Source organism: Vespula vulgaris, chromosome 2, assembly GCF_905475345.1.
Source record: "Vespula vulgaris chromosome 2, iyVesVulg1.1, whole genome shotgun sequence".
Lineage (NCBI taxonomy): Eukaryota > Metazoa > Arthropoda > Insecta > Hymenoptera > Vespidae > Vespula > Vespula vulgaris.
The window spans coordinates 8,371,332-8,388,972 of NC_066587.1; the positions used below are offsets into that span (position 1 = coordinate 8,371,332).

A 17,641-nucleotide genomic window follows, 5' to 3' on the forward strand; every position below is an offset into this window, starting at 1 on the left:
CGCTACCTAGTGATAAATTTTTGACTTTTTGATTTTAATCAACTCTTGAAACTCGAAAACCTGTTCGTGTATATATATATATATATATATATAGTGCGTTGGATATTGTTATCACTCACATTTGTTATGGCCATTAGTTTTCATTAATTCTAAGTATTGTGAAAACTGAAATAAAAATATATATGTTGCATATGAAGTATGAGCTTTTTATCATAGATACATACGTAGGTATCTCTTTTAGCATACCTATCTTTTCATTCTCATTTGAAAAACAATTAAGATATATGTATAATGTTGTAATTATATTTATAAAAATTGTTTGTATAAAATATTTGTACATTTAGATATTCGCAAATCTTTCAATATAACTTGCAAAATTCTAGAAATTAAAATTTAGATAACTGCGCAAGCGTCATATTTCCTTTCGTCTGAGTTCACGGTGTACATCTACAGTCACGGTTTCAGGTTTGGCTTTGGCCTGTTGGCTTGCCATTTTGTGACGCCTCGGAAACGATTTCAGGTAAACAGTTTCCGCTGTTGCTTGCCTGCGAGGAGACAAGAATTATGTCGAAACGTAGGATTGATGTTGTTGATCCCTATATCAAACGAAGAACGTAAGTAATACAAATGTTGATTTAATTTTTAAAGAAGAAAAAATTTAATGGTAGATTCTGCCATGTGCATTGTTACTCATTTTTTGGCTATCATAGTGCTATGTTACATATGTGTTTTAACAGTTTTAGATTGTATTTTCGTCTGTGTTAAAAATTATCATTTATATGAAAAATGAAAGAAGAGAATTAATTTTACTACAATATCTTAGAATGTAACAGAAAAAGTATTCTATGTCGTCGATTGTTTGCTCTACTCATTCGTAGTGGTTCTCAACCAAGTTTATTTTGCACGATTACCGCGTGCAGCCGATGTCAATATCTAGTTATAAAATCGAAGAAGATACAAAGACAATCATAATAGATTGTTAGTAATGTGTCTTACTGCAATGATGTTATGCATTCAATCTACATACATGTATAATTATTTTAAGTTATTTATGCTTTTGGAAATATAAAGAAGTTACTATTGTTTTTAGAATTGGATCAACATCTAATAATGTGCCTGCAGCTCCTACTGACACAAAAAATCAAGTTCAAATTAACCCATATAATGGACTTCCTTATACACCACGCTACCATGAATTTTATAAAAAGAGGATAACACTACCTGTGTTCGAATATCGTGTTGATTTCATGAGGCTTTTAGCAAATCATCAGTGCATAGTGCTTGTAGGAGAAACAGGATCAGGAAAAACTACACAGATACCACAATGGTGCGTAGAGTATTCAAGATGTATAGGAAGCAAGGGTGTAGCATGTACTTCACCAAGAAGAGTAGCAGCAATGTCTGTTGCACAAAGAGTTTCGGAAGAAATGGATGTTTGTTTAGGTAAAGTTTAATTAAATAATGCTTAATTTGTATTTTATATAAATTTTCATATCTCAATATTTAATAATATTTATTTTAAACAGGTCAAGAAGTTGGATATAGTATTCGTTTTGAAGACTGTAGTTCTCCGAAAACTATGTTGAAGTATATGACAGATGGTATGCTTCTACGTGAAGGCATGTCTGATCCTATGCTTGAAGCATATCAAGTAATTTTACTTGATGAAGCTCATGAAAGAACTTTAGCTACCGATTTACTTATGGGTGTTTTAAAAGAAGTGATAAAGCAAAGACCAGATTTAAAGCTTGTAATTATGAGTGCAACTTTAGATGCTGGAAAATTTCAACAGTATTTTGATAATGCGCCACTCATGAATGTACCTGGTAGAACACATCCAGTTGAAATTTTTTATACGCCAGAACCAGAAAGAGATTATTTAGAAGCTGCTATTAGAACAGTTATTCAAATACATGTGTGTGAAGAAGTGAGTGGAGATCTACTTTTATTTTTAACTGGTCAAGAAGAAATTGAAGAAGCTTGTAAAAGAATCAAAAGAGAAATGGATAATTTAGGTCCTGAAGTTGGTGAACTCAAGTGTATTCCACTATATTCAACATTACCTCCAAATCTTCAACAAAGAATTTTTGAACCTGCTCCTCCAAACAAACCGAATGGTGCTATTGGTCGAAAGGTTGTAGTATCAACTAACATAGCAGAAACATCATTAACAATAGATGGTGTAGTCTTTGTGATTGATCCTGGTTTTGCCAAACAAAAGGTAAATTTTAGTTACCAATAATTTTCGTTTATTATTTACTTAGATACATTGATTGATTAGTGGACATGTTTTGATAGGTCTATAATCCCAGAATTCGTGTAGAGTCACTTCTTGTATCACCGATTAGTAAAGCTTCTGCACAACAACGTGCTGGTCGTGCAGGTCGTACTCGTCCAGGCAAATGTTTTAGGCTATATACAGAAAAGGCATATAAAAATGAGATGCAAGATAATACTTATCCAGAGATTCTGCGATCAAATCTTGGAAGCGTTGTGTTGCAATTAAAGAAGTTGGGGATCGATGATCTGGTATTTTTTATTATAATATCGAAATATTTCAATGAAAGTGTAATATAATAATAAATGTTTAATATATTCTTACATTTATTATCATAGGTACATTTTGATTTTATGGACCCACCTGCACCTGAAACTTTAATGAGAGCACTGGAGCTTCTGAATTATTTAGCAGCTCTTGATGATGATGGAAATTTAACAGACCTTGGAGCTGTAATGGCAGAATTTCCTTTGGATCCACAATTAGCCAAAATGTTAATTGCTTCTTGCAATCACAATTGTAGTAATGAGATACTTAGCATTACTGCTATGCTTTCAGGTAAAGTTTTATAACAATTAGAAATATATCAATGTTATTAGTTAACAGTTAAAAAGAAAATTAAATATCTATAAAATTATCATTTACGTAATTTTTTACTACGAGTAAGCGTTAAGAAATTATTTTAGATGTAATTAAACGAATTTATAATAGTAAGAAAACAATTAGAGTCAAAGTCGTGGTAAGTTAGCATGGTAGTGTATTGATGAATGACGTTGTATTAGTCCCACAGTGTTTTGTGAGGCCAAATGAATCGAAGAAGGCAGCAGATGATGCAAAAATGAGATTTGCACACATCGATGGTGATCATTTAACATTACTCAATGTTTACCATGCTTTCAAACAAAGTAAGTCAATTTTTATTTTATTTTTTCTTTTGCTTCTTTTTGCAAGATATTTTTAACTAAATAATGTTCCTTAAAATTATATTAGATTTGGAAGATCCACAATGGTGTTACGACAATTTTGTCAATTACCGATCTTTAAAAAGTGGAGATAATGTCAGACAACAATTAAGTAGAATAATGGATAGGTTTGCTTTGAAACGCACTTCTACTGACTTCACGTCAAAAGATTATTATATAAATATAAGGAAAGCTCTTGTGAATGGTTTCTTCATGCAGGTATTAATGCACTACATTATATTACTGTAGATACTAATCACAGTTATAATAATTTGTATCCATTTTTTGAACTAGGTGGCTCATTTAGAAAGAACAGGCCATTACTTAACAATTAAGGATAATCAAATTGTACAATTACACCCAAGCACTTGTTTGGACCACAAACCAGAATGGGTGATTTATAATGAATTTGTACTCACAACCAAAAATTATATTAGAACAGTTACTGATATTAAACGTAAGAATGCACCTATATAAAATATATAAAATACAATTTATTTTATGATAAATGTTTACAATTAATAAAATTTATATTTTTAGCTGACTGGTTACTAAAGATAGCACCACAATATTATGATCTACAAAACTTTCCTCAATGTGAAGCAAAGAGGCAATTAGAAGTTATTCAAGCCAAATTGGATTCGAAACAGTATCAGGAAGGATTCTAACCTCTATACATGTTAGATATATTTAAATATCACATAACATGGCTGAAAATTTTCAAGCAAATAATTTCTGACAGAGAAGGACATATAATTGATTGGAATATCAAAATCTAAATATGTCACATTACTGATTAGAAAATGTGACTTGAGAGTAAAGTTCCTTGCTCTTCAATTTCATCTTATAAAATGAGATGCAAAAATAGAAATCAAGAACATTGCGACTTCATAAAAATACGGAAGCTTGGATGCTATAACATAAACAAAATATCCGCAGCTTAAGATAGGAAAGAGATGGAAAGTAACAATCTATTAACGTGGATCGCAATTAAGACACAATTGAATGATAAATGATTATTTATGTACATTTAATAAAATCTAGTGGTTAAGTGATTTTACCAGTAGAATTTGTTGGAAGACATTTACACATTTCGAATGTCATGCTAGGAAAAATAGATTAATTTTTGTATTAAATGTTAAAGGAATACACCAAACACAGAATAAGTAAACGGTTACTTACGTAATTAAAAAACCATTTTTGTAGCCTGTAGCCAGAGAATTTCTATCTTGTCTTCGTCTCACTTTTTACCTACGATATGTGTAGGCTTTGGATATTAATTCATCGTAACGTATCAGTCCCTTTCCCTTTTCTCATACAATGTATTTATTTAATTTTTCTATGTTGAAATGTACGGTTGCTGTATTATGCACAAGTACTTGTCTATCTCGTGCACGGCTACGCTGCTGCTATGGTTTAGTTATGAAATATGTTACAGGGTGACGGACAACGTTACTCGAAAAGCAGTGAGACATTTAGAAGAACTACAATAAATGTGATAGATATATTACAAAGGGGGACCCAACTTATAATTACAAATTGTCAACAAAAAAGAATGAGAGGAGATAACTTTGTAACTCGATATACAAGTTAACTCTGATTAAAAAGAAATCAAATTCTAATTTATGAGTATTAGTATAATGAAAATTACAAGTTGCTGTTATTTTGTAAAGAGATAATTTTCAATATAAAGATTCATGAATTATATAATTTAAATTTTTTCATACATCTTAATGATTATAATTAATAAAAATATTACACATTTATTATCAACACTTTTAATTAATCTCAGTAGACAAAGTATAAATAGAAAAATGTATGATATATACTATGGAAATTTATGATTCAGATTTTCTAATTGTGACAAGTTATGATTCTAGTTATGATCAGTTAATCAATTGAAGATAAAAATACTTCATTTCATATCATAGATTATAAGTAATTGATAAATGCCTTTATAATACAATTTCGATCTTAAAAATTAAAATATTTAGACCTTATTGATTCCATTAGTTTTATCAGTGAAGTAAGCAATTTCACACGTGCTTACTTTTTTAATCCAGCATAACTGAATGATGAAAAATACGAGATTATATTTATCTAGTATGTATTATGCAGTACAAAGAATGTACGGTGTAATACATACATACGTACATACATCCATACATCCATACATACATCCATATATATATATACACACATATATATATAATAGTGTTTAAATTTATATTGCGAACATAGATTTTGATTATAAAATTAAGGTCTCACTGTTAGTAATAATTGTCCTGATACACTGGAATATAATTATTTCATTTTTTTTTTAAATAAACAATAATAATATTGCAAAATTAATAAGATATTACAGTAACCGCCTTTATTCTTACAAATGCTGTTTTATTATATTGTACCACTTCATTCCAATAAAATAACACGATTATATATTTGGCTTTTGTTTAATTAAATTTTCGTGAAAATCATTACTTTAGATTTTTACTATAAGAAAAATATTATAATCAATATATCAAATTGAAAACAGGTGTAGAAATTAATTTATAAAATTAATTGGGTAATTTTTTAAACGTATAATATATATTATTTCGGAATTATATGATGTTTTAAAGAATGAGAACCACTGTAAAAGCACAAGACTCGTATTTCATCATTCAGTATACACTTTCGTTAAAATCTTTTGAAAATCATGGCATTGGTCACGATACCGGTAGCAATGAAATTTGCCCGTTTTACAACAGATATTATATTTCAAATTAATAAAAATTCATTACCTAGGTAAATATTCAATAGTGTATCATAAATGTAACCAATCAAGTTTGATCCATTTTATAGTTCTTTAATGATATTTATGATCTGTGTAAGGTTAACTATTAGATAATCTACATTTATTAGTTGATTATTGCTTGTTATTTTATTTTAATAATTTAATTTTACTGATTTTTGTAATAAAAAATTAAACAGTGCAATTAATACCGTGTACAAAATGTACAAATTAGTATTATCTATTTGATCTCAATGTGTGAGCATGCAAGAAGTATTATTAGTACCTGTGAAAAAATTTTATTTAAAGTGGGAATGTTTAGTAGCTCTTTTTACATATTTATATCATTATATTATTAATTTGCTATTTTATTTTATGAAAGAAATTATTTTAATTCCAGGTTGTCTCGAACACCTTGCATTTTTCCTTGGCAGAAGCAAGGTTACAGTACAGTAACCGAAGAAAAAAAGAATGATGGAGATGCACAAACACCATTGCAGGAACCAACGGCAACTGAAAAAAAATTAAAAGGAGAAATTGAACTTCTTATGAAAGAAATAGTAGAGCTAAAAGAAGTAAAAAATACATTGGAAGATAAATATAAAAGAGCATTAGCTGATGGAGAGAATCTTAGAGTTCGGTTGACCAAGCAAATTGAGGATGCCAAGCTTTTCGGTATTCAAGGTTTCTGTAAAGATCTTTTAGATGTAGCAGACGTATTAGGAAAAGCTACTGAAAGTGTCCCTAAGAATGAATTAACAGATAAAAATCCACATTTAAAAACACTTTATGAAGGTCTAATAATGACTGAAGCACAACTACATAAGGTAACAAATAATTAGTAAATACTATTTATTATAATATAGATTACATAATACAGATAGTTACAGTAATATATTGGTAACAGGTTTTTAAGAAGCATGGTTTAATATCTTTAAATCCTATTAATGAAAAATTTGATCCAAACCAACATGAAGCATTATTTCAACAAGTAAGCAATTTTAAATAAATATTCACATTCTATCAATTTTTTAATAAAGAACAGATAAATGACCTGTTATATTTTTTTAGGAAGTAGAAGGAAAGGAGCCAGGAATAGTTGTAGTCGTATCGAAGATTGGATACAAACTACATGAACGGATAGTTAGACCAGCATTGGTTGGCGTAGCAAAAGGATAAATTTTATATACTTAAAATAAATTCCATAATATGATAGATTATGTAAACATTATTTTAAGTGATATAAAATGGAATGACATAATACTACAGTAATTTTTAAGATAGAAGACATCTGATAGATTTACATAACAAATGAAGTTATTAAAAATACGTCGAGTTTATGACAACTGATAAACAATATTTTTTATTTATTAATAGACTGTTATGCAATGTATGTTCATTATGAAATAATTCTAATTTTGTTTGCATTACAGCATTACACAGTAATACTTAATGTTTTCACAAATCTGTTGATATTTCTTTAAACAAAAATGAATTTTTACTTATTAATCAGTATAAACAAACATATTTAAATATTTTATACGATCAGTAAATGGTTCTATAAAGTATTGTCTATATCTTATAATATTTCTATAAAATATATATTTTATTGGTTTTATTTTAATTACAAAAAATAAGTATCAATGGATAAGTATAAATAATTATAGAAATATTACAAATTCTATGTAAGTAACGGAAACATGACCTATATTACAATATACATGTAATGGGTAATATCACAGGTAAAAATGCGGTATGGAAGAATTTATTACTTAGCATCTTTCAAATACTTTGTATAAATCAGGTAAACTAGTTATTTGTAATATAGTTGAGTCATGAGCAAAATGTTTTGGAGGTAATAAACTTTCCTTAATTGCTGGATATAAAATATGTTCTGTAACATATTTCCAGTCGTGTGTATTATGAATAGGATTCATTTCACTGAAATATCTTGCTGTTTCTCTGCAAATATTTTGGAAACATGGCTGTTCAGTAGTCCAATCAACTTCTATTGATAAGCGCAAAATATATATTGGTAAGCCTCCCTCAAATGGAAAGTACTTATCTGGAAATAAATATATTATTTTCATATAATATCGTAGAGCAATAATTAACAACATATCATTGTTACCTAATAATATTGGTAATGATTTTAAGTTTCCTTTTTTATCTATGACTATAGAAAAATATTCTTTCATCATATCTGCTTTTTCTAGTAATAATTCTTTCACGCTTGTAGCTAGTTCTTCTTTCGGGCCATCTTCTTCCGTCCATCCTGCTTCTTCAGTTTCTAATCCTAAGATGGCTAAGTCATATAGAGATATTGGATCCTAAAAGTAAATAAAAAAGTAATAAAAAGTAGTAAGAAAGTAATAAAAAGTATTACATACTTTAATATCAAGATATTACTTTTAAAAGAATTTAATTTACATGCAACTTACTGAAAACTTTATGACACCATAATTAGCAAAGTCATACAGCATAATTTCATAGAATAGTTCCTCTCTAATACAGAAAAAAATTGATCTTTATAGTTTTAATTATATAGGTGAAAGATATCAGATATGTATTAAAAAATTAGACTTACGCTAATTTTTTGGTATTGCATATATATAAATTTACACCACTTTGTATCAATGTAGATACTTCATCAATACATCCAACAAATATTAAATTTGATAAAATTTCTCTTAATCCTTGATGACAGTTATCTTCTACTTCTTTTCTCAATTTTAATACACTAGTTAATTTTACTTCTCTTCTAAAATTGTTTATAGAATAAGATTTGAATTCCTGTATTGACTTATTTTCTTTAGTAACATTTGTTTGAGATATGCAATCAACATTATCTTCAGTACATCGTTTATTATATTGTTCCATTTTATTATCATTATTTTGTTCTTTTATATTAATAATTGGTTTTGTTTCTGGCAGTTCTTTTTCCAAATCTTCGATGTTCTTATTACCGAAATATTGATATACTCTTTTACGTGCATTTTTTGCAATTGAATCATTACATTTATTTATTCCATTTTGTTCTTCATTACAAGAATCATCTGAATCAGATTCTGACATTAGTAAAACTTCTTCTTGATAAGTGTTTAAATTAATATTATTAGTAGATATAACACTATTATTTGATGTTGATGCAATTGCTTCTGATGAAATGGACTGTGATGGTTTGGAATCATTTGTGATGATATTTAAATGTTCAGATTCATTATTTGCTATATCTATTTTTTTTACATCTATAGAAATATCATCTGTAGTAACATTATTTTTGATATCATTAGATATTTCTAATTCAAGCATTTTTTCAGTTTGAATACTAGATTCCATTCGTTCAGAATTATTACTTCTAGCAATTTTCATAGCAGTATGTATAGTAAAATTAAATTTATCAAGCTTTTGGTCAGAAGAATCAGTTCTGATTAATTCTCTTTGGTGTATTTTTTTTTGTTTTTCTGAATTCTCCTTTTCAAATTCAGGTAAAACTTCTTTCAAAGTTTCCTTAGTGACATCTACTTTTGGCAAGCGTGCCTGTAAGTAAAAGGTTCTTGAAGCACTATCACCAGCTAGCTTTTCATCTAAAGCCAATTTTACTTTTTCAATTATAGAGTCTTCATGAAGAAATCTAACTTCATGTTTTGTTGGATGTACATTAACATCAACATTATTTGAATTAATTTCCAAGGATATGTAACAAAATGGATGAGTCTTTTTTGGAAGATATATTGTATATGTCTCCTCTAACATTTTTTTAATTGCTGTAATGAATAACATCTATGTTAATAAGATAGAAATTTTATATAAATTTTTTAAATTATGTTTAAATATACTTACGAGTAGATTCTACAAGACGGTTATTAATAAATAATAAAAATATCATTCGTTTACTTGTGTAATTTGGATTTGTTATTAGTGCATGCATTTTAAATTGATAACTTTCATCTTCTAGCTCAATCTCTAATAACTCTCTTGCCACTGGATTTCCATATAATATCCTTATATTATTCATTTTAGTAGAATTATGTGTTGTTCGAACCTTATAAAAATATAAGTATAGATATATAATGAAATATAAATGCTATTTTAAATATTTTTAAATTAAAATAAGTTTGTATGATTATTTTACTTGTGGCGTTGTCTCTCCATGTTTTTTTAATATAAATCCAACTTTGGGATTATGTATGGCATATTTTATTATTATATCTGTAATTTTAGTAAATTCTTCAGAGACATTGGACAATGCTTTTCGTCGAGTTGCAACATTGTAAAACAAGTTTTCAATAGTTATTGTTGTACCTTGATTACCAGCACATGGTTTTGGTGACTCTTTTAATTTACTATCAATATATGTTGCTCTAAAACATTAATTGAAGTATGATAATTCAAGTATAATAATAATTATTCTTTCATTTCTTTCCACTTATCATTATAAATAAAATATAATACCTATATGCACATTTCTCATCAGACGTTTTAGTTGTTATAGTTAGAAGAGCAATATGACTAATACTTGCTAAAGCTTCTCCACGGAATCCAAATGTTGATATTGCTTTGAGATCTTCAAAATTTTGTAATTTGCTAGTAGTAAATCTTTCACATACAATTTCCATGTCATCTTTTTTAATACCTGTTCCATTATCTTGAATCTGTAATATATATATATATACTGGTTAATATCGTTTTAATATGCTTGATAAAAATTGATATAAATACCTGTAATAATTTCAATCCTCCTTCTTTCACTATTATCTGTATATTTGTAGCTTTAGCATCTAGGCTACGATATAAAAATACATATAATGATAATAAAAATGTAAGGAATTTATTATATTAAAATGATATTACCTATTTTCTATTAATTCCTTCAATGCATTTGCTGGTCTCTGAATGATTTCACCAGCTGCTATTCTATTTACTACAACTTCATCTAACTTCTTAATTTTCGCTGGTAAATTCATTTTTATAAGAATAAATAAAACTATTCGAATAAACTCTTACAAATGAAGGTTACGAAGGTTATACACGGTGAATTGACTTAAAATATTCTCTGTTCCCGCCAAATTCATGTGAACACTGTAACTATAACCAAACATCATAGAACAGCACTAATGCACCTTCTATTTATCAAATGCCAATCGGAATATGTGATAAAAGCTTTTTTCCTCATTGGTTATTTTTTACATTGTTGTATCATATATAAACGTATATAAACATGGTGTGTATGTGTGTGTGCGTATACAAAATGCAAGATATTTATATTTAAAATATTATATTCGAAGTTTATTTTAAGTTTAAGAAGTTTCACGAAATTAGATAAATTTGTTTTGTTTTTCAGTTATATGTATATTCAGATACCATGGTTACAGATTAAAAAAGTATATCATGATCGGCTTTTATACGAACAATTTATATCTGCACCATACAATGTATCGGCTAAAAAAATTTTTTAACAGTTATTACATCTTTAATGATTATCTATGGTATTTTAAGAAATTTAGTTATTCGATCTATAATTTCGATAATGACTATCCATGAAATTTCATACCTAATATTTTACATATAGGTTATCTTTGTTTTTATTGTAAAAAATTATATATACATCATTTTATTATGTTAAATTTGCATTTCTTAATATAGTTTCAGATTATACGTAGAAGTTTCGTTTTATGTCGTACTAGAAACGTCATGACGTTCATGCATGTGAGTGTAAACGTAGCAACAACACAACATGTATTAATTTCCATTCCAGAATGTTTTACAATCTATAAACAACAACAAAAAATTTAAAGGAAATCGAAAAGGACGATATAATTGTTACAGAAACTTGTTAATTTTGATATTAAATGAATAATATGATGTCTAATCAGGAAAGTCGATATTTAGATCAGAAGAAATATTTGGCGCAGTAAAGAGAAACGTTTTTCGCGATGTTAATTATAGCTACAAACGATCTACGATGTAACGCGTTCCAGTACTTTCGTCTCTTTTCTCGTCTTCAAGTACAAACGCAATTATGAGCTATACATATATACATAGTGTATCTTTACCCCTCTATGACAATGCTCAAAGCTTATCTACCAATGGTGAGCCACGATCATCGAAATGGACATTGGGATTGGTCGGCCAAAGAAACTTCTCGAAGCGGGCGATTCGGTCTATTAAAACTTCCCCGTACGGAAAAGGTACAGAAGTGTTGCAGCCACGAGTGACAAACGTTGTCTAAGTATTCGTGACAAGTTACAGACAATCGTTTTTATTACCAAAAAAGGAGTACGAAATGTAAGTACATTTTATTTGTTTCCGTTTTCTATCCTTTTCCATTTTCCTTTATTTTAAGCTTCGAAGAACTTGCATACTTGGACAATTTTTGTTAAACCAATTTTTTATAATAAACATTGTATCATTTGAATTTAATCGAAACTATTTAATTTCTTTCTTGTCTTTTTTGTTTTGTGAGTTTTGAGTAAGGAAAAGATAAACAAGATGAAATAGAATGTGTTCTTTTTATATTCAATACTCATAATGAGTCTTATAATGAGAGAGTCATTACGGAGATCGATAAATTCTATTTGGTTGACTATGTTTAAAATTTCATTCTACGTGATATTGTACAATGTATATTTAGAGAAAAAAAGAGATATAAAATCTGATTTGATCGTAGGCCTTATTAAAAAAAAAGAAAAAAAAAACAAAAGAAAAATGAAACATTACACAATCATATCTAAATCGAAAGTAAGTGTTATTTTCAGTTCTCGTAAAGTGGAACGAGATTCGAGAAACTTCGACTCAAGTTGATGCTCGAAACGTACCTACGTAAATCAGTAGAAGAGTTAGCTAACGAAAAACAGGTTATTCTTAACTGTCCGCAGGAATATATGAGAACGATACGGTATAATATATTTTTATTTGTCTTTCGACAGAGACAAAGTGTGAATCATGTCGAAGGCTCCGGCAGTTGGAATCGATTTGGGCACTACGTATTCCTGCGTAGGTGTCTTTCAACATGGAAAAGTCGAAATTATTGCCAATGATCAAGGAAACCGGACTACGCCAAGCTATGTAGCCTTCACCGATACTGAACGATTAATCGGAGATGCGGCAAAAAATCAAGTAGCTATGAATCCAAGTAACACAATTTTTGGTACGTATCTGTTGTCGTTGAATAAATTGAAATGATTTAGCAATTACATTTTGTTTGTTTTTTTATATAAATCTCTCAATTATAACGAGCGAATATCAATTTTTTAGGTTTCTAAAATTCGATGTAATTTTCATTTTTTAATTAATGCTTATCGTATAGATACAACAGTGTAAATGAAAATTTAATCAACTTAATTACGATGATCATATAATTGTACCAAACGTATTAAATACGTTTCGATTTTCTTTATTTTCACATTCGCGTTAATGACCTCGTGTAACAGTATAGATGCAATACACTATGTTGTGATTGTGAGCGCGTGACGATCCAAGGTCGGCATTCATTCTTTTCGCGACATATAGTACCATGTTTATGACTCATAGAGACACTCAGCATGCACTTTTAATGTTTTTGCAGAAAAAATATATCGTCGAAGACATTTTTCTTTTTGCAATTTTTCAAAAACATTTCACCTTCTTCGCAATACAATTATTTGGAGATAATATTTTATTATTTTTAATTATTAATCTTTTTAAAGATGCGAAACGGTTGATTGGTCGTCGTTTCGACGATTCAACGGTACAGAGTGACATGAAACATTGGCCTTTCACTGTGGTGAACGACGGAGGTAAACCGAAGATCCAGGTTACATATAAGGGCGAAGTGAAAACTTTCTTTCCGGAAGAAGTGTCTTCGATGGTCCTGACGAAGATGAAAGAAACGGCAGAAGCTTATCTCGGAAAAACTGTTACCAATGCCGTCATCACTGTGCCGGCTTACTTTAATGATTCTCAGCGGCAGGCAACGAAGGATGCCGGTGCAATAGCTGGTCTGAACGTTTTGCGTATTATTAATGAGCCAACCGCTGCCGCTATAGCCTATGGTCTTGACAAAAAGACGTCAGGCGAAAAGAATGTATTGATCTTCGATCTTGGTGGTGGTACTTTTGATGTTTCCATTTTGACGATCGAGGACGGTATCTTTGAAGTAAAATCGACGGCCGGCGATACTCACCTAGGTGGTGAGGACTTTGATAATCGTATGGTCAATCATTTTGTTCAGGAATTTAAGCGAAAGTACAAGAAAGACTTAAGTAGCAATAAGAGAGCCGTTAGACGTTTGAGAACGGCTTGTGAGAGGGCAAAAAGGACGCTTAGCTCATCGACGCAAGCTAGCATTGAGATCGACTCATTGTTTGAGGGTATCGATTTTTATACTTCTATCACTCGAGCTAGATTCGAGGAACTATGTGCCGATCTCTTTAGGAGCACTCTAGAACCGGTGGAGAAGGCTTTAAGGGACGCGAAAATGGACAAATCGCAGGTGCATAGCATCGTTTTAGTCGGTGGATCTACCAGAATACCAAAGATTCAGAAACTCTTGCAAGATTTCTTTAATGGCAAGGAATTGAACAAATCTATTAATCCTGATGAGGCTGTAGCTTACGGAGCCGCTGTACAGGCCGCTATTTTGCACGGCGATAAGTCCGAAGAGGTTCAAGATCTGTTGTTACTTGATGTTACGCCGTTGTCTCTTGGTATTGAAACCGCTGGTGGTGTTATGACGACTTTGATTAAAAGAAACACTACGATTCCTACGAAACAGACTCAAACATTCACCACCTATTCGGACAATCAGCCAGGTGTACTTATTCAAGTTTATGAAGGAGAGAGAGCTATGACCAAAGACAACAATATCTTAGGAAAGTTCGAACTCACGGGAATTCCGCCAGCACCGAGAGGTGTGCCACAGATCGAAGTCACTTTTGACATTGATGCTAATGGTACGTTCGAGGATGTTTGCTTGAACGATTTAAGTCAAGTAAACAATCAATAATAATCCTATGCATGTTATACGTTCTTTATCATGTATGCTATTTAATATATATTTTTTATTTAATTTCTCAGGTATTTTAAATGTCTCGGCGATTGAAAAATCGACTGGAAAAGAGAATAAGATCACGATTACCAATGATAAGGGTCGTCTGTCGAAGGAAGATATCGAGAGGATGGTGAATGAGGCTGAGAGATATCGAAACGAAGACGAACAACAACGAGATAGAATCAGTGCTAAGAATGCTCTTGAATCTTATTGCTTCAACATGAAGAGTACGATGGAAGACGAGAAAGTGAAGGATAAGGTAGATGCTTCAGACAAGCAGAAGATTCTTAACAAGTGCAACGAGGTCATCTCTTGGATGGATAGCAATCAGCTAGCAGAGAAGGAGGAATTCCTGGACAAGCAAAAGGAGTTAGAGTCTGTTTGCAATCCCATAGTTACTAAATTGTATCAGGATGCTGGTGGTGCTGCCGGCGGGTTTCCTGGTGGACCTGCTGCTGGTGCCGGCGGTGGCGCTGGTGGTGGACCTACTATCGAAGAAGTCGATTAAAAATCATCTCCATTATATCGAGTATTTTTTTTTACTATGCCTTTTATAATTTATTTATTTTTCCTTGACTCTTTGAGATGAACTAAATTTGATACTTGGTGGTGCACACATTATTCGTGTGAATCTACACTATCGGCTCTTCTGTCTTTATATGTATACTTTTTTTGCCGAATATAACCGCCGCTGTACATGTTTTTATTCAGATAATGCTTGAGAATACTTTTTTAATCTTCAATAAATGTTGTTTTTAAGAATTAGACGTTGAGATTTATTCGACTCGTTTTTATTTCTAATACGTTAGAATTGTTATTGAACATTATTTATCGTTGTATTGATTCTCACCATTGATATTTATTTGACTTGGACATTTTCAGGTCGATAGAATTGGACGAGGATTATCAAGTAAGTCGTGATAACACCTATGAACTAAAAATATGGATTGAATTACTATTTCTTCGAAGAACATAATGAAATATTAGGATAATTTGTTTATATCGATCTAATCCAGTGGACTTACACCGGTCAAGAGAGCATTGTTCATTTCGAAGAAGTCGCAGGCGGTAAAAGAGATTGGTTGTTGTTGAAGTTGATTCGAGAAGTCATTTATTTCGTTTCTGACGTAGTCACGCTCGATATTCGACCGTAACAAATTTTCCATGCTGAAGTAATTTAAACCGAATCTCCCGATGTCGAGAGAAATCCGTCGGCGATCTTCATGCTGCTGTTGCTGATGCATTTGTAACGAGTAATCGTGTTCGTTGCAAATCGCCAAAATGGACGACGGTTTATCGCGATCTGTTCTCTCGTGATTTGGAATGATAGAGTGTATTAATACACCTGTCTTCTTGAATTCTCGGTTGGTTAGCGTACACACCCAGCACATCAGTGCGAATTGTCCTGCGTAGATTATCCAAATGATGTTATTTATTAACATGAATGTATAATTACGCTCAACAACACCCATGTAAATTCGGAAAAGCGTCGCAACGACCATCGTGAACGAATTGGCCGAACAAAGAAGAAGCTGGACACCGTGTATGTCATTTACGAGAGTCACCAATTCGCAAACACCTACGGGATTAAGTTTCGAGATTAAAATACTGACGATAAGAAGTTTAATTTTCTTATAATCTCATTTACCACTGTGCAATTCCCTTATACGACGAATTTTGAATGCGATTAAGGAGGCAACCAACTTGTTGTCTAGTAGCTCAATCATTCTATTGATCTTTCTAAATCTATTACAGATCACGTAGACGATGGTATCGAAAACGAAACTGTTGATTGCAGATTGAGCGATGGTATAATACAGAAGGAGGTCGGAAGCGAATATCTCTTCTGGTAAAGTGAAATAGTAATAGAAAGCATGTATTAATAGAGACACTGGTCCCAGAAGAAATGTTAATATGACGGCCAAGATCTGAACTGTCCTAATTGAACGTTCATTCATCGATACCTCTCGTGTGATCTTTTTATTTAATTGTTCTATTTTGTTCATTAGCAGTGGCCACTTCCCATAATGTCTGATGCCATGGAAAACGTAATAATAGGATGAAACATAGCACACGACTTTGTTCATATAATACATAATCTTGTAAATATCGCTCTTGAAAACAGTACCAAATGTGAAAAAGTCAATGGCTCCATACGCGACGATTACCGTGCAGACTCCAAAGTGAAGAATGCGAACAATTATTGTAACAAACTTTGATAAACTTTTCGGATGGGCTACACCAACTCCCAGAAACCAAGAGACATAAATTATCACGCGTAAAGTTTCTTCAGTCGTCGACGTCGCTCTTTGTTCAACTTGCACGCTCATTTCGTCTTCCATTTTGTCGATTATTTAAAATAAACAACAGCGAGATCACTCGAATGTCGCGTCCATTTTTCAAGAATGCTGGATGTTTTGATACTAAAGCTGGAAGGAACGTTTACGATTTCGTAAAATGAGAGAACGTAAAAATTATGCCTTATGACCTCGTGTAAAATTTACAAGATGGTGATAAATTTTGTCGAAAGGACTTCATTGCGTCCCTTTTAAGGAAATTAAATTTGACTCCTGTCTACGCACGAAAGACACGCATTG

The 17,641-nt window shown here is 30.8% G+C and overlaps 5 protein-coding genes across 11 annotated transcripts; 3 read left to right on the top strand and 2 right to left on the bottom strand.

Moving 5' to 3' along the window:
• Window positions 1-165: 165 nt before the first annotated feature.
• LOC127072990 (ATP-dependent RNA helicase DHX15 homolog) lies at window positions 166-5,597 on the top strand. 2 transcript variants are annotated; one of them, XM_051013940.1, is made up of 10 exons: window positions 166-224; window positions 466-614; window positions 1,091-1,443; window positions 1,527-2,221; window positions 2,299-2,529; window positions 2,617-2,836; window positions 3,061-3,183; window positions 3,269-3,459; window positions 3,535-3,697; window positions 3,781-5,597. In XM_051013940.1, the coding sequence occupies exons 1-10, from the start codon at window positions 183-185 to the stop codon at window positions 3,906-3,908; spliced, it is 2,295 nt and encodes a 764-aa protein (XP_050869897.1). In that variant the 5' UTR covers window positions 166-182; the 3' UTR covers window positions 3,909-5,597. The 2 variants fall into 2 exon arrangements, with proteins under 2 accessions (XP_050869897.1, XP_050869898.1); XM_051013941.1 differs by lacking the exon at window positions 166-224 and adding an exon at window positions 738-978.
• A 185-nt stretch (window positions 5,598-5,782) lies between these two features.
• LOC127073007 (grpE protein homolog 1, mitochondrial) lies at window positions 5,783-8,107 on the top strand. 2 transcript variants are annotated; one of them, XM_051013979.1, is made up of 4 exons: window positions 5,783-6,027; window positions 6,414-6,840; window positions 6,921-7,004; window positions 7,085-8,107. In XM_051013979.1, the coding sequence occupies exons 1-4, from the start codon at window positions 5,939-5,941 to the stop codon at window positions 7,190-7,192; spliced, it is 708 nt and encodes a 235-aa protein (XP_050869936.1). In that variant the 5' UTR covers window positions 5,783-5,938; the 3' UTR covers window positions 7,193-8,107. The 2 variants fall into 2 exon arrangements, with proteins under 2 accessions (XP_050869936.1, XP_050869937.1); XM_051013980.1 differs by lacking the exon at window positions 5,783-6,027 and adding an exon at window positions 6,101-6,321.
• On the bottom strand, window positions 7,786-11,675 carry LOC127072989 (DNA mismatch repair protein Mlh1). Of its 4 annotated transcripts, none has more exons than XM_051013937.1 (10): window positions 11,568-11,675; window positions 10,868-11,101; window positions 10,736-10,799; window positions 10,469-10,668; window positions 10,149-10,377; window positions 9,857-10,058; window positions 8,601-9,780; window positions 8,455-8,518; window positions 8,145-8,343; window positions 7,786-8,078 (listed from the first exon to the last, which is right to left on the bottom strand). In XM_051013937.1, exons 2-10 carry the CDS (start codon window positions 10,978-10,980, stop codon window positions 7,786-7,788), a joined length of 2,544 nt encoding a protein of 847 aa, XP_050869894.1. In that variant the 5' UTR covers window positions 10,981-11,101; window positions 11,568-11,675. The 4 variants fall into 4 exon arrangements, with proteins under 4 accessions (XP_050869894.1, XP_050869895.1, XP_050869893.1 ...); XM_051013938.1 differs by lacking the exon at window positions 11,568-11,675 and having other exon boundaries at window positions 10,149-10,243; window positions 10,319-10,377; window positions 10,868-11,146; XM_051013936.1 differs by lacking the exon at window positions 11,568-11,675 and having other exon boundaries at window positions 10,868-11,146.
• Window positions 11,676-12,154: 479 nt separating this feature from the next.
• Window positions 12,155-15,809, top strand: LOC127072996 (heat shock 70 kDa protein cognate 4-like). 2 transcript variants are annotated; one of them, XM_051013957.1, is made up of 5 exons: window positions 12,158-12,301; window positions 12,772-12,870; window positions 12,943-13,163; window positions 13,702-14,946; window positions 15,071-15,809. In XM_051013957.1, exons 3-5 carry the CDS (start codon window positions 12,959-12,961, stop codon window positions 15,550-15,552), a joined length of 1,932 nt encoding a protein of 643 aa, XP_050869914.1. In that variant the 5' UTR covers window positions 12,158-12,301; window positions 12,772-12,870; window positions 12,943-12,958; the 3' UTR covers window positions 15,553-15,809. The 2 variants fall into 2 exon arrangements, with proteins under 2 accessions (XP_050869913.1, XP_050869914.1); XM_051013956.1 differs by lacking the exon at window positions 12,772-12,870 and having other exon boundaries at window positions 12,155-12,301.
• A 28-nt stretch (window positions 15,810-15,837) lies between these two features.
• LOC127073001 (uncharacterized) lies at window positions 15,838-17,538 on the bottom strand. The gene is made up of 3 exons (XM_051013972.1): window positions 16,693-17,538; window positions 16,070-16,623; window positions 15,838-15,978 (listed from the first exon to the last, which is right to left on the bottom strand). Exons 1-3 carry the CDS (start codon window positions 17,384-17,386, stop codon window positions 15,904-15,906), a joined length of 1,323 nt encoding a protein of 440 aa, XP_050869929.1. The 5' UTR covers window positions 17,387-17,538; the 3' UTR covers window positions 15,838-15,903.
• Between the last annotated feature and the right edge of the window lie 103 nt (window positions 17,539-17,641).

What these genes read in the sequence shown, in the direction of transcription:
- LOC127072990 (XM_051013940.1), top strand. Translation starts at nt 183, where the DNA reads ATGTTGCATATGAAGTATGAGCTTTTTATCATAGATACATAC. An exon ending in CATTACTGCTATGCTTTCAG is followed by an intron (nt 2,837 to 3,060) that starts GTAAAGTTTTAT and finishes ACGTTGTATTAG; the next exon opens with TCCCACAGTGTTTTGTGAGG. An exon ending in AACAGTTACTGATATTAAAC is followed by an intron (nt 3,698 to 3,780) that starts GTAAGAATGCAC and finishes TTATATTTTTAG; the next exon opens with CTGACTGGTTACTAAAGATA.
- LOC127073007 (XM_051013979.1), top strand. Translation starts at nt 5,939, where the DNA reads ATGGCATTGGTCACGATACCGGTAGCAATGAAATTTGCCCGTTTTACA. An exon ending in AATAAAAATTCATTACCTAG is followed by an intron (nt 6,028 to 6,413) that starts GTAAATATTCAA and finishes TTTTAATTCCAG; the next exon opens with GTTGTCTCGAACACCTTGCA. An exon ending in CTGAAGCACAACTACATAAG is followed by an intron (nt 6,841 to 6,920) that starts GTAACAAATAAT and finishes TATTGGTAACAG; the next exon opens with GTTTTTAAGAAGCATGGTTT.
- LOC127072989 (XM_051013937.1), bottom strand. Translation starts at nt 10,980, where the DNA reads ATGAATTTACCAGCGAAAATTAAGAAGTTAGATGAAGTTGTAGTAAAT. An exon ending in GATGAGAAATGTGCATATAG is followed by an intron (nt 10,378 to 10,468) that starts GTATTATATTTT and finishes TTAATGTTTTAG; the next exon opens with AGCAACATATATTGATAGTA. An exon ending in ATCATTACCAATATTATTAG is followed by an intron (nt 8,079 to 8,144) that starts GTAACAATGATA and finishes ATTTATTTCCAG; the next exon opens with ATAAGTACTTTCCATTTGAG.
- LOC127072996 (XM_051013956.1), top strand. Translation starts at nt 12,959, where the DNA reads ATGTCGAAGGCTCCGGCAGTTGGAATCGATTTGGGCACTACGTATTCC. An exon ending in TCCAAGTAACACAATTTTTG is followed by an intron (nt 13,164 to 13,701) that starts GTACGTATCTGT and finishes ATCTTTTTAAAG; the next exon opens with ATGCGAAACGGTTGATTGGT. An exon ending in TTTTGACATTGATGCTAATG is followed by an intron (nt 14,947 to 15,070) that starts GTACGTTCGAGG and finishes TTAATTTCTCAG; the next exon opens with GTATTTTAAATGTCTCGGCG.
- LOC127073001 (XM_051013972.1), bottom strand. Translation starts at nt 17,386, where the DNA reads ATGGAAGACGAAATGAGCGTGCAAGTTGAACAAAGAGCGACGTCGACG. An exon ending in TATAAGGGAATTGCACAGTG is followed by an intron (nt 16,624 to 16,692) that starts GTAAATGAGATT and finishes TTAATCCCGTAG; the next exon opens with GTGTTTGCGAATTGGTGACT. An exon ending in ACAATGCTCTCTTGACCGGT is followed by an intron (nt 15,979 to 16,069) that starts GTAAGTCCACTG and finishes CCATATTTTTAG; the next exon opens with TTCATAGGTGTTATCACGAC.